The sequence below is a fragment of the Garra rufa genome, chromosome 8 (genome assembly GCF_049309525.1).
Source record: "Garra rufa chromosome 8, GarRuf1.0, whole genome shotgun sequence".
Lineage (NCBI taxonomy): Eukaryota > Metazoa > Chordata > Actinopteri > Cypriniformes > Cyprinidae > Garra > Garra rufa.
In genome coordinates this window covers 15,654,710-15,668,703 of record NC_133368.1, presented here as the reverse complement: position 1 = coordinate 15,668,703, position 13,994 = coordinate 15,654,710, and the positions used below count along the sequence as shown (strand labels likewise).

At 36.1% G+C, this 13,994-nt stretch overlaps 2 protein-coding genes across 2 annotated transcripts; both read left to right on the top strand.

The window, feature by feature from the left end:
- Window positions 1–4,202: 4,202 nt before the first annotated feature.
- On the top strand, window positions 4,203–7,207 carry hoxd10a (homeobox D10a). Its single transcript, XM_073846008.1, has 2 exons — window positions 4,203–5,695; window positions 6,441–7,207. Exons 1-2 carry the CDS (start codon window positions 4,975–4,977, stop codon window positions 6,713–6,715), a joined length of 996 nt encoding a protein of 331 aa, XP_073702109.1. The 5' UTR covers window positions 4,203–4,974; the 3' UTR covers window positions 6,716–7,207.
- Window positions 7,208–9,129: 1,922 nt separating this feature from the next.
- Window positions 9,130–11,348, top strand: hoxd9a (homeobox D9a). The gene is made up of 2 exons (XM_073846023.1): window positions 9,130–9,865; window positions 10,205–11,348. The coding sequence occupies exons 1-2, from the start codon at window positions 9,322–9,324 to the stop codon at window positions 10,444–10,446; spliced, it is 786 nt and encodes a 261-aa protein (XP_073702124.1). The 5' UTR covers window positions 9,130–9,321; the 3' UTR covers window positions 10,447–11,348.
- Window positions 11,349–13,994: the final 2,646 nt, after the last annotated feature.

The window sequence follows — 13,994 nt, the reverse complement described above, 5'->3', positions numbered from 1 at the left end:
TTGAAAACACACCTACGGATTACTCGTGTGCGCCTGCGTGCGTTTCCACGTTAAGTGTGTGTATGTGCGTGAGCGTGTGGGCCGCTTGCATGCTTGTGTGTATTTCATGTGGCAGAGCTTGTGTTGTTTTATAGTCTGTGTATACATACTCTCGATTCTTCGACTGTTTTGTTTTTGTAACTGCAATGTGGATTACACAATAGTTCCGTTGTTGCCTAAAAACAAATTAGGTATTAGTATTTGAAGCATTCAATAAATGTCATCTCCTGAAACATCTGCAGTTGTACTGCAACTGAGTCAGATTCAAATTCATTGTAATGTAATAAAGTTACGTTTCTTTTTGTAGGTGCAACAAAGTCCAGAAAAAAGAGATGCCCATATTCAAAATACCAGATCCGAGAACTTGAACGAGAATTCTTTTTCAATGTGTACATAAACAAAGAGAAACGTCTGCAATTGTCAAGAATGCTCAGTCTTACAGACCGACAAGTGAAGATTTGGTTCCAGAACCGAAGGATGAAAGAGAAAAAGTTGAACCGAGATCGCTCCAGTATTTCACTGGAAATCCATTGTTCTGAAAGTCACGATATTGGCCGAGACTATGAACCGATGGCTGTTCTGTTATGTCAGAATTGTGGGACATCATCCATTCGTCGGACACATGGGTTATATTCACGTCAACTCTGTATTTTACAACTATGCAAAATACTTGCTATCAAAAATTAATTTGACCTGCGATTAAAATTCTGCACAAATGATCCACAACAGTGTATTCGCGATAAGAGAAATTATCAGTTATCAGGAATATAGGTACTTCGACAATCTGTTCATACTCTGTGTTAATGCCACTGAAATGCAGTAGCTTTGTATTTGTATTTATTTATTGTGTTTTGCATTGTTTCTTCGAAATACATTCAAGTAACAAACTGCATAAGCAACAAATGCGTTAGGTTACATCAAATCAGTACGTAATTACATTGAGGTAGAACTGTGTATGCATTTATTCGTTTGAAGCATGTAATGTATCTATATGTATTAAATAAATAAAAATACCGCGGATTTCTATATATTGCTGTGACGCCTCGTGTGTGATAGTGCCCGGTATGTCAGCAACAAAAGTTTATATATATATATATATATATATATATATATATATATATATATATATATATATATATATATATATATTAAGACTTATTTGTTGTTATTAAATAGCATTATTTAAGTAATTTAATAGTTGCATTTCAAACTGTTTTTTTGTTTATTACTAAGGAAGGGTCGGTAGAGAGAGAATCATTTCCAATGCTAACGTTATAGGACTTTGACTAATTCCTTTCCTTGTATGTTGTTTTACACTAAGGCTATTTACTAAACCTTGAACAGTCTAGACAGTACAATAAACTCTGGGCAGTAAATTAAATTGGGGCTATTGGACCCTCTATCCACTTCAACTGCGACTTTGCCCTGAAACACAAAGGGTGCAGATGTTTTCTTCTTCTACTTCTTCTTCTTTTTCCTTTCCCCTGTCTATAAAGATGTGAGCTGAGTATGCGCAAATAAGAGTAAAAATATAATAATAAGGGTTATGCTGAAAAAGAGGTCTAGTCCTCGAAAACCTACTCATCACCTCATTTCTGCGAGCTTTTAAGGGGCTATTTACGTCAAATGTAGCACGTGAGCACTTACAGTAACCGGATTGACTAAAGTGGTGTACAAACTTAGATATCGTCAACAAATTTAAAACGTACAATGAAATATTGCATTTGAACTTCTGTAATGTCAAGGTCGTCACCCTTAACCTTTTTGAATAAGTAAAGGCGCCTTTTTGAGGTTCTCTTTGAAAAACTACGCCCTCTCAGAGGCACCGCAGTGCAGTACGGCCCAATATGGCCGCTGCATCCATTCCCAGTAGCAACACACTGATCTGCCTTTAAAGGCCTTCATACTGTTACCTCTTACTGGACTAGGTTAAATACTATAGGCAACTCCACGAAGACGCAGTTTGTCTGGGCGATATGCTGTAAAATAAAACTACATAGCCTAATACAACTATATCACTTCCTTCTTAGGGTTTTTCTTCCATAACGAGGATTTAGGCACGGGCAACAATGCAGTAATATAATAAGGTTCCTGTGCTTAAGGGGGAAAAGCTTATAAAAGACTATTGGTACAGAAATTATTTGTTGATTATTATCTCACCAGTAGACATATATTAAAGAAGCGACTACCTCTGTGGACGCAGAATATGCTACTGAAAAACAATACTGAGTTCTGTAGTGCTAAAACGCAGAATCCTGCAAGATAGTTTTGTTTCTTAGATGTGAGTTTTCTAAATGTTTTATACCGTACAGTATATACCGTATTGTTTGTACAATTAAAATTTGTGTTTTAAAACATATTGCGGTCAACATAGACATCCGTTTGTTTATTTACATTTTGTTTATACTGCTTGAAGCCACGAGAGGGCGAACTTACAGCAATGATCTGACCTGGTGCTGTGTGTAATCCAAGTGTAGCTGTTCTCAAAAACAATGACTCTGATCTTGAGCGGAGTTATGTGATCTAATTTAATATCTTTACGCCCGTGTACTGTTAATGGCAAAACGTTATAATTACTATTCACCTTTATCCTCAATTAGATTTATGCTGTTGCATTGTATTTCATAATAACCTAAAAAAAAAATTACATGAAAACCCGGAAAATATATTTTAGTCGCGTACGGAGAATATCTTTCTCTGTACAGATAGGGAGACAATTTTAGTAAACATCTTCTAGTGCAGTTTACACGCGTTAACATTTGGCTGTAGAGTCCCCTTTTTTGTGGAAAAGCCCGGTTCAATAAAGAGATCATGCATAAACAGAACCGTTACCTTCTTCTTCTTCTTCTTAGGCTATTAATAAATAATAATAATAATAATGATAATAATAGGCCTAATAATAATAATATCTGTCGTCGTTGTTGTTATATAGCATCTTTAATATATCAAGCGTTACAAACTAACGACAGATTTTTTAAGGACTTTACCAGCTTTTAGTTTTTTAATATATTTTATAAACAGTTCCCTGGTATACGGCAGACTTGCGTATACAATGAAATTAAATAAAATACAATACAATACTCCTAATGAATCATGGATTCTAGCAACAGTAGCTTGCATTCCACAACTTACTTAGATAATTATTAAAGTGTGTACACATCTCTACGGCATCCTCTTATTAATTGTAGGCCTATTTTTATTCATTTCATTTATTTATTAAACATAAGGGTGAACCAACAAATTATATGAACAAAACCGTTGTCGAATAATTTAAAGTGTAAATGTATTTACCTCTAAATACATAACCAAGATAAATTATGCATTTCGCTTAGTAGTATAGCAATTTGACATTGGTAATCATGAAAGCTAACACTATATTTCCAAATATGAAAATTGTGTACATGCTGTTTAAGTCCGTTTTCAGATGTCAGTCTTCTGCAGTGATTTTTGTTTGTATTTATTTGGAAAAACTGACAGTGTTTACATTTTTAAAAAAACTAATTTACTTAAGAGTATTCTAGGAAATCCTCTTGTGCGTGCGTGCGTTTATGCTTTATTAAAATTATGTAAAGAGAAACTGTGCGTGATTGTTCCTTTACCTAATATCATGTTAAGATTTCTAAACAAGTTCATAACACAGTATAGCTAATTTTATATTTTAGTATTTTATGTTTATAACGACAATATTATTGCTTTGTGACAATAGATAATAGACCTGTAACAAGCACACTGCCGATTCTTAATTCAACGACATATAAAGACAGCATTTATTTCTAGTTCTAAATGCTGTTTAATTTTGCAAACGTATTTGCGTATTGAGTATTAGCCTACAACTTTTGACAACTATTTTCATTTTGCAGATAACAGTTTCTGGTGAGAGAAGTTGTAAATATTTTTTTAACCAAAGTGTAAATGCGTTTAAAACGCTATATTTGTTTTACAAGACAAGCATTAACATAAATTGGTTACAGAAAACAAATAAATATAAATAAATAAAATAAACCTCTTTACTCTGTACATTTTAAAGAGCTGCATTAATTTACTCAAAGCTGAAATGTAATTTAATCATTTGACTTGCGCTATATATTTTGATAGAACCTAAAATTTTTATAATGATAATGTGAATGATAACGTGATGAAATACACTGTCTGGCTAACATGTAATTATGATTTAACAAGTACAAGGTTTATTTTATTTAACTTAGAAAATAACAGCAAACATGGTATTACATTTTCACAATTGTTAAATAGTAATTACATATGAATTTCCTTTGCGTCCGATAAAAAGGTAAAAAGGCAACATTATCTGTGTCAATTAAAACATAAACAATAATAATAGGATAAAACATAGAAAAAGATTATACACAATTGTACTTTTCACCCCTAATCCAGAATTCAGTCAGCGGTGTTTAGGCCAACACCCGCCGCCTAATTTTGTTCTGCTTTGTCCTCTGCATTTTGCCTACTGAAACTGTGAACTGCGAGAAATTCCTTCTGCGGTATCTGCCGACATTTCTTGTCTTGACCTTGAAATGGAGTTAAAAGGAACACAAAACAGACTGTGAAAAATGCTGCCATTTATTTTCTCGGTCCTTGCTTTTTGTTCCGCAGTGTATGTTAGTCCAGTTTTGTCACATTTTGTCTTAATTGTATATGTTCTTCTGAAAATGGACTTAACGTTATTTTGACCGTCTTGAAACCAATTTCAAGTCCTTGTTCTAGGTGTCGCTGTTGACCACGTCTAAAACTTCAAACCGTGTGTCAGTGTGCCCACGTGATGGGGAAGAGCCTGCGTCTCAAGGCCATTTTCAAATTTCATTGGTGAGAGTGTCATGTGGTTACAGAGAGACTCTCTGGGTTATACAGGGATTGTTTTGCTAGATATGTCAGCTTACAGAGGACACTTCTCTGCTTCTTAAAAAAATACTCTCCAAAATGTCCTTTCCCAACAGCTCTCCTGCTGCAAACACGTTTTTGGTAGATTCCTTGATTGGGGCGTGCAGGACAGATTTTTATTCCAGCAGTAACATGTACATGCCAGCCACTGCAGAAATGGGAACCTATGGAATGCAAACCTGTGGACTCCTGCCGTCTCTTGGCAAACGGGGGGAAGTAAACCACCAAAACATGGGCATGAACGTCCACTCGTACATACCTCAAAGTGATAACTGGGCAGATCCAAGCAGGTCCTGCCGATTAGAGCAACCGCTCAACCAGATGTCCACCTGCACATTTTCACAAAGCATAAAAGAAGAAACTAACTGTTGTATGTACTCCGACAAGAGAGCAAAGGTCAGTTCGTCCGAGATACCCGCGTACTCCAACCTGATTCCCGAGACATGTTCCGTTGATAGTCCCGAGATTCCGGTCCCTGGCTATTTTAGACTAAGTCAAACTTATGCGACGGCGAAAAACCCGGACTATGACAACGAGACGATGAGCCCGAATGCTACGTTATTGCAGCTGAACAGGGTGACTCCAAAGGCGCAGTCAACGCCCTTTGTCGAGGTGGAAAAAAAGCTTCCGCACGATCGGGACACAAGGAGCTCTTCCCCGGCGCAGAGTCCAGAGCCCAAAGTCAGCTCGCTGGAGGAGAAGAATTGCTCGACTGAGGCGTCTGTCTCCAGCCCTGAATTGCCACACAGAGAAGGCAAAGGTGGGTACAATAAACGGATTAATCGCGTCTTGGTGTAATGCGAACGCTCCGGCATCATAAAACCCAATATAAAACACAAACAACCCGAAAGTCGTAATGTTTAATGGGAGTCTTACTCAGGTTGCAGTAAAAGCCTTAACAGGAAACAGCGCTGCGAGGGCGCGTTAACATCAAATACCTTTTGTTGCAAGTGACTTGACATTCTTCTTTGGTCAATATAAGCACAGTCTCGGTGAAATGTATTTGCAACTTTATCCATTCAGGTCGAAAATGAATGTACTTTTAATGTAGGAGCCATGCATTGCCATTCATTACTAACTGCAATACGGCTAGTATAGTTTTGTAATATCATATTCCTGGTGCAGTGAGTTAAATTTGAAAATTGCTTGTATAAAAAGTGCATTGATTATAATGAGTAGTTTAGCTAATTAAAAAGACAATAATCTCTGTTAAATAAACCTAAACTGCAGGGGGGAAATGATACAATAAAATAAAATGCATTCAATAAAATTACGCTGCAGAGGTATAACCTACACCTACAATACTGGTAAACTTTAGTCATTGTGTGCTGAAGGACCAAATGAGGCCACATGGACTATTACAGCTATTTTGACTCGGTACGTTAATTGTAGTAAACTGTATGTATAAGTTTAATTATGATAACTGCTTTAACAAGCATACGCTGCTATTTTTATTTCCCCTTTTATTTGGCTGTTGTTTCATTGTGTCTTTTTGTGTTTTGCAGAATCTAAAAACGACACACCGACGAGCAACTGGTTAACGGCGAAGAGTGGAAGGAAAAAACGATGTCCATACACAAAACACCAGACCTTGGAATTAGAAAAAGAATTTTTATTCAACATGTACCTGACTCGGGAGCGCCGTCTAGAGATAAGCAAAAGCGTCAACCTAACTGACAGACAAGTGAAAATCTGGTTCCAAAACCGCAGGATGAAACTTAAGAAGATGAGTAGAGAAAACCGTATTCGTGAACTCACATCCAATCTCACTTTTTCGTGAGCATGCAAACGAGTGCATTTCAAAAACTTTCCTCCCCGTTTCGGTCCATCTGTGTTCACCTGTATAATGTTGACATGAGGGCAGTGTGCATTGTTTTGGCTACTTTCACGTTCCAATGTTGTGATCGTTGCTAAATCCTTGTCATTTGTGTTACATCTTTTATTGCATTTGAAATGTAAAGCCTTGTGTATATCAATATGTTTCACAGGGTATAAAAGTGGTGTTAGGTCTTAACTTATGAATTAAGATAGAAACAGGCTGTTCCGAGCGGTTTCATTTCAGCGGGGATAGAGCAAAAATGTCGCAGAAACATTTACGCCAAAAAAGGACATGAAAGCACATTTGAAAGTAAAAGTTACCCATTCTTTCCCCAGTGAAAACGTACATTTATCTGAAACAATTACGTATAAAGGTTTCTGTATAATAGATGTTTAAATATGTCTGTATCAGTGCATGTTTGTGGCATGTGGTCAGTGAACTAATAAATGTATTATGTCATAATAGTGTGTGTTGCAGTATTTGGTATAATAACGTTTCTAAACCACACTTTAATCAACACCATACTGCATTACCCAATACACCCCCAAACACACACACGCACAGGAGAACTTATATACTTGGATTTGTACGCTCCGCTTTTGCAAAAACAAAATCATTTAAAAATATGATCTTATGTTAATATATAGTGCGTTTTTGAACCTGAATCTGTCATTTTCTAAATGTATTTTTGTATATAATTTGTATTCAAAGACAAATTAGCAAATGCAAACTAATTTACAAATAGGCCTACATGTCAAGTAATATTTAAAAATATATATATAAAAAAATGTGGCCACATCATGATTTGTTTTTCATAGCCACTGTTATGTAAAGCCCCAAAACAATTAAAATGTTTGATTGACGAAAAAACATGGAATGCTTACTTTGCTTTGCATTTGTTTATTCTCAAAAAACAACAACAACAACAACAACAACAACAAAAAACCTTTCGGTCGTCGCTGACAAAACAAAAGTGTTCTTAATTCCTGTATGCCCAGAAGAGAAATCAGAAAATTAACGAAAATTTAACTCTAACTGTATATGTATTAAACTTCAAATTGAGATCAATATCCCAACATGGCATCAGTATCCCAAATCCCAAATTTATTTCAAGCAAAATTCATCAGAAGCATACACAGGGGCTGGTATAACTTGCATGAAGGCTTATAGTTAGAATGATTAGAATGATTTGGGCATATATATATATATATATATATATATATATAGAGAGAGAGAGAGAGAGAGAGAGAGAGAGAGAGAGAGACAGTGAGTGGTCGATGCTATATAGAGAAAAAAACTTATAATATATATTATATTATATTATATTATATATTATATAAATATATATTAGTTTTTTTCTCTATATAGCATCGACCACTCACTCCCTAATGTGCATACAAACAAACACAATGCTAAACATTACTTCTGTAGGAACACGCTCAGATGTGTTCAAGCGTGTGGCCGCAGATGGGATCGGATTATAATTTTGACCAAAACTGTAACAGCTGAGCTCTCAGTGACAACTTGTGGACAAATAACATTTTACCACATTGTTTTCCCACTCAAATTATTTTTTTCTCAAACCAAGGAAGAAATGTGCAGTGCACGGTGTTTAATCTCTCATTACACAAACTATCTATTCGCTCTTGAACCTTTTTTGTTATTTTATTGTAATGTGACGTAGTAACATCCGCTTTGTTTTCATCAGTCATTCAACACAGTCGTCGCCACCTTATTCAGTGTTCGACTTGTATTATTATCTTAAAAGACGAGAATATTTCCATATTTATTATTGTTATTATTATTTTATTTAATGATAGACACGTGAGTCAAGACACTTTAAAATGCCAAGAGTCTTTTTATTAAGGGAACATTAATACATAATCAAATGCACCTCATAAAACTTTTATTGATACACATAAAATACCATGACTCTCTTTTCAATAAGTACCAAAAATATACACAAATATTACTTCCTGTGTCAATCTTACAACACCTTACAGTAAGAATCAAAGTTACAACAACTGAATTGCAGATCTTAACACTAAAGCAGCGAGGAACGTTTATAAAATATGAGAATCTGTGAGGCTGTGGTGGTTCGTTGTTTTACAGCATGTTATTACATTTATTTTACGAGGACTTGCAACTCAGTACTCTATAAAATACTTTACAAGGCTAGAGTATGACATACCTTATGACGAAATTTTGCAAGATTTTACACTGCTGGAATCATTTGTTAAGCTATCAATGCTGAGGGCTGGCACTGAAATAAATGGATGTATTAATGTGACCTTGTTAACAAAACAGCCGTGGTTTAAAACACGTTGAATGCAGAGTATCACTACATCTGAGTTAAGATGAAAAAATATTTCTTATCTTATTTTTTAAGAGTACAAATCAAACATACCGTTATCAGCGGACTGATTTACTCGCTGTATTAGTAAATATGATCACGTGATTCATGTAACCAATCACTGAAGATGAAGGCAGCAAAAATACTATGATTGTTCAGAGGCAAGGTTTCTGAAACAGAGTAACGTTTTATATGAGTTCGAAGGGATCCAAAAATGTCGACTAGTTCAGCTCTCAGTAGCTATTATGTGGACTCAATTATGGGACACGAGACGGAGGACGTGTACGGAGCGCGTTATGTCCAGGGCTCACACGCCGCGCCCGCGAGGCCATCAGGTGTGGTGGAAAATGCGGACTTTTCCTCGTGCAGCTTCGCTTCCAAGTCAGCCGTGTTCCCTACGTCCTGGACCTCGGTTCATCAACCATCTACTGCTGCTGTGTCTGGAATTTACCATCCATACGTCCACCAGACTCATCTTTCAGACAACAGATACGTCCGCTCCTGGATAGAACCAGTCTCAAACCATATCTCTCTATCGGGGTTCCACAGCAGTAGTCGGCATAGCGGTACAAAGACTGAAAGTTTACCCACGAAAAGGACTGAAAGCGCTGCGTTTGAAACCGAGACACCGGTGGCTCCCGAGTATAGCTGCAGTGCTGTATCCGAGAGCGTAGACAAAGCTACTGAAGAAACAGTTGCAAATGATATTTCGAGTCACGGTGAACCCAAAGACGAAAAACAACAACAACTTGACCCAAGTAAGTAAAATGAATTGCCCCTTGATTTACAACCGTCGGACTGTCCTAAACTGGAGGTTTTACAAACCTATAAAAGTGTCCGGGCTCTTACCACGGGCGGAAATACTACTTTCGTCTGTATAGTGAAAATACTATTTATTAAAAAAAAGTTGCATTCACAATCAGAAATGTTTAGTACCAATTTCACAAATACACAATGTTTTATAATAAATATTAATAGAAATATTGAATAATATACTATTAATATGACCCTTTTTGGTATTGCCATGAGTGGTATAATCAATTGTGGATGTTAAGCTTATTTATGTGCTTTTTTCCTTTTCTTTTCTTTTTTTTCAGGCAACCCTGCAGCAAACTGGATCCATGCGAGATCAACAAGAAAGAAACGTTGCCCGTACACAAAATATCAGACTCTGGAATTGGAAAAAGAGTTTCTTTATAACATGTATTTAACAAGGGATCGTCGCTATGAAGTTGCACGAATCCTGAATTTAACAGAGCGGCAGGTTAAAATCTGGTTTCAGAACAGAAGAATGAAAATGAAGAAGATTAACCGAGAGAGGAGCAGTAAAGATCCTTAGTGAACAGTATGCTTTAGCTGAACAGCTAATGCGCGTTCTTGTAAAATGCTATATTATTATTTCTTCCTGTTTTTTTTTTTTGTTTTGTTTTTTTTCTGGTACTCAAATTACATACTTTGAGTGACTTGAAATGAATAAATATTCCACAAATTATACAGTAGTTACATTTGGCTTAAAACGCTTAAAATCTATTTCCGAGCACCATCTGAGAATTCAGTTTCGTATCTTGCAAAGTAAATTTTAGCGTCATATAGAAAATTAGGATATAGTCCGTGATCTGATCAGTCTTTAATGTGCTGATCTTCAAATCTTTGTCCATAATGCATGCAAAGCCCACTCTTCACCTTCTTGCAGCCAAATGTAATCATGTGCATTTAATTTCTCTCTCTTTCTCCTCTTCTTTTTTTCTTTAATTGGACATTATGTACAATCTCATATTTCTGATCTTATAATTCTAAACTGCAGTATTTGTAGTTGAAGATCTTGCTGTTGTGGTGGATGCATCGATACGCCCTAAATTATGTAAGTGAATCGAAATTTTTTTCACAGTGAAGCTTGTCTTCAGTGCTGTATAGTGAATTTGGGTGTAAACAAACATTGTTAAATACTCTACTCGTGCACTTACTGTAAAAAAAATGTTCCCTTTTTAGGCCATGTTTTACAAATAAATTGCAATTTCGACTGCACACTGATGTATATACAGACCTTTTAAATAGCAGCGATACGTTTTTATATACAGTGCTACTACCTGCAACAAAAATGAGTTTGTTTCATGCTGAACACAAAATACAGATTCATTGTTAGGCAATATTGCTAAAAAAAACATTTATGATTAGGAAAAGGTGTTGCAAAGAACCCCAATTTATCGTCGAACCTGTACTAAGAATTGCTTTAGAGCAGGAAGAAACTGGGTCCAATAAAGCTATAGAAAGAGCTAGACGTCTGGTCTAAATGAGTTTATGGTATAGGACTGTAATTGCTCTTCTCTTTGAAACTAACCTCACTGGTTCTTTGTGTCTGTTACTTGCACACAAAAACGTAGACACTTTTCTACGGGGCGTCTGGTCGATGTATTGATGGTGAGACTAAAGCGCCATCGACCCCCCAGTACACTGAAAGTCACGTTTATTCACGAAATGCATCTCCACTCTACAAACCTTAAAGCTAAATCTTTTTGGGTGTTACTTTTACAACATAATTCAACAGGAATGTTCTCATTTAAAAAAAAAGGGGCGCCATAACAGGCAATTAAATACTTACTGCAAGCTAAGTAGAGTGAGAAAAAAAATCAACGTCTAGCTAATGACAGTCATACATTCGTTGCATCACCTATTTTAGATTCTGAACAAACAGACTTCAAAATATATTTAAATGCCTGGGAATGTGACTGCAAAAAAGAAAAATAAATGCATCCCGCAATTTTCAAAGAATGCAGGATTAAACAGGGGTGCACATTGCCACTAGAGGGCATAGCTGTTCTGTGAAAATAAAGGGCTGCCCCGTGGCAGTGCACAGTTATTTGAAGCTTAATCAGAAATTAAAACAGGATAACTACTGGAAAATGAGTTACATTTTGTTTCGATTATGCGTTCAGCTCTCTGTGCATGGTAAAAAAAAAGTCTGTTTTGAATAAAACTATATATGGTTTGAGAAAGGACAAGAACAAAGGAATTTGACCAGTGAGCACCTCAGTATTGCAGGGCTGTGTGGGTCAGTTATGGCTAAACAGAGAAATGTATATAGATGAATGTTGTGGATAAAATGTACTATATTATGACGATTTAGGGGTTTCGAGTTATCTGTCAAATGTGTATTTGCTTAGTATATTAATAGTGACCCATAACAATTGGGCTAAAGGAGTTTATAGGGTATAGGCTAGACTAGTAAGTGCGGTTACTACAGTTTGGTTAACGTTACTTTCCATTTGCCATAATGTTTCTTTCCTTTCGACTTAAAGTACAGTACAAATGGAATCAGCAGGAGAACATACATAGAAATGAAACGTAAAAATGAAGACTTTACTCAAAACAACATACAGCAACAACCTATAAAAATTTAACGAAGCCGTTTTATTTATTTTAAACACTCACGCACGCTGAAAAAAAAAACACACTCGTACAGATATTATGATAGAAATTACAAGGGTTTTGTTTTAGTATAAAACGAAATATTTGACCATGGACGACAAAAGCAGTCTGAAAAGCTGAATAAATAAGCTTTCCATTGATGTGCGGTTGTTCAGGTTGTTAGGATAGGACAATACTTGGCCGAGATACACCTATTTGAAAAAAAATATTTTTTTTTTTTGACAATCTGGAATTTGAGGGTGCAAAAAAAAATTAAATACTGAGAAAATCGCCTTTAAAGTCGTCCAAATGAAGTTCCTAGCAATGCGTATTACTAATCAAAAATTGGGTTTTGATGTATTTACGGTAGGAAATTTACAAAATATCTTCATGAAACATAATCTTTACTTAATATCCTAATGATTTTTTGGCATAAAAGAAAAATCAATCATTTTGACCAATACAATTTTGGCTATTACCTACTACAAATATACCCGTGCTACTTTTTAGTTTTGTGGTCCAGGGTCACATATACATAAACTATCAGTGCATATGTTACTAAACAGCTATAAACTAAATGTAGTTGTAACATTTATTGATTTGTTATAAAATATAATGCTGATAATTAATGTTTCAACAAAACATAATTTTCTGATAATAACATTATTATTATTATTTATTGTTGTTGTTGTAGTAGTGGTGGTGCATGAATAAATGCAAATGCAACTTAAAGGCAGTATACGCCGAAGCATTTCGCGGACTCCAAACACATGGAAAAGAGCAAAACATACTTAATCTAATTTTCCTTTCCTTCCTCTCCCTCCCTGTCTGTCATGTGATCTATAACTAAAAAGCAAACGTGTTTTGAGGCATGCTGTAGTACCCTGACCGCAGAATTTGGCGATGGGCCTGCTCAGCAAATATAACATTCAATAACAGCAGCTCTCAATCATATCTGATTCCACTGGCATTAATAAGTAACGATCTGACACCATCAATGAGTTCTCACTTTGTCGACCCTTCACATAACACACTGGACGAAGTATTTTCTCCTGCGGATCAACATTTCCACAAAATGCTGAACGGTAGGCATGCGATGGCGTACGGCGACGGCCAGCACTGATGCAATAATTTTATCTGCTTGGGAAATCTGCGCCAGTTATCAGTCGAATCCTGGTGGAATTACGTGTCACTGCGACCGCTCTAAATTTTACGCACACGATAACTTTCAAAGACAGCGGGTCTTTACGACGCTGCGAGAGGCCGGGTCGCTACAATACCGAGCCTGTAAATCGTCCGGTGGAAATACTGGCTCGGAACCAGCGTGCCTAAATCAGCGCTCGCCTCCGTCTCAGATGTTCCCTTGGATGAGACTTCAAGGTTGTCGGGCATAAAATCTATTTTCAGATTACTGTAGCTTCCTTTTGATTATAAAGGCGTTCCCTTTCAAGAACCCACACCTCTCCACACCCCCATTATTCT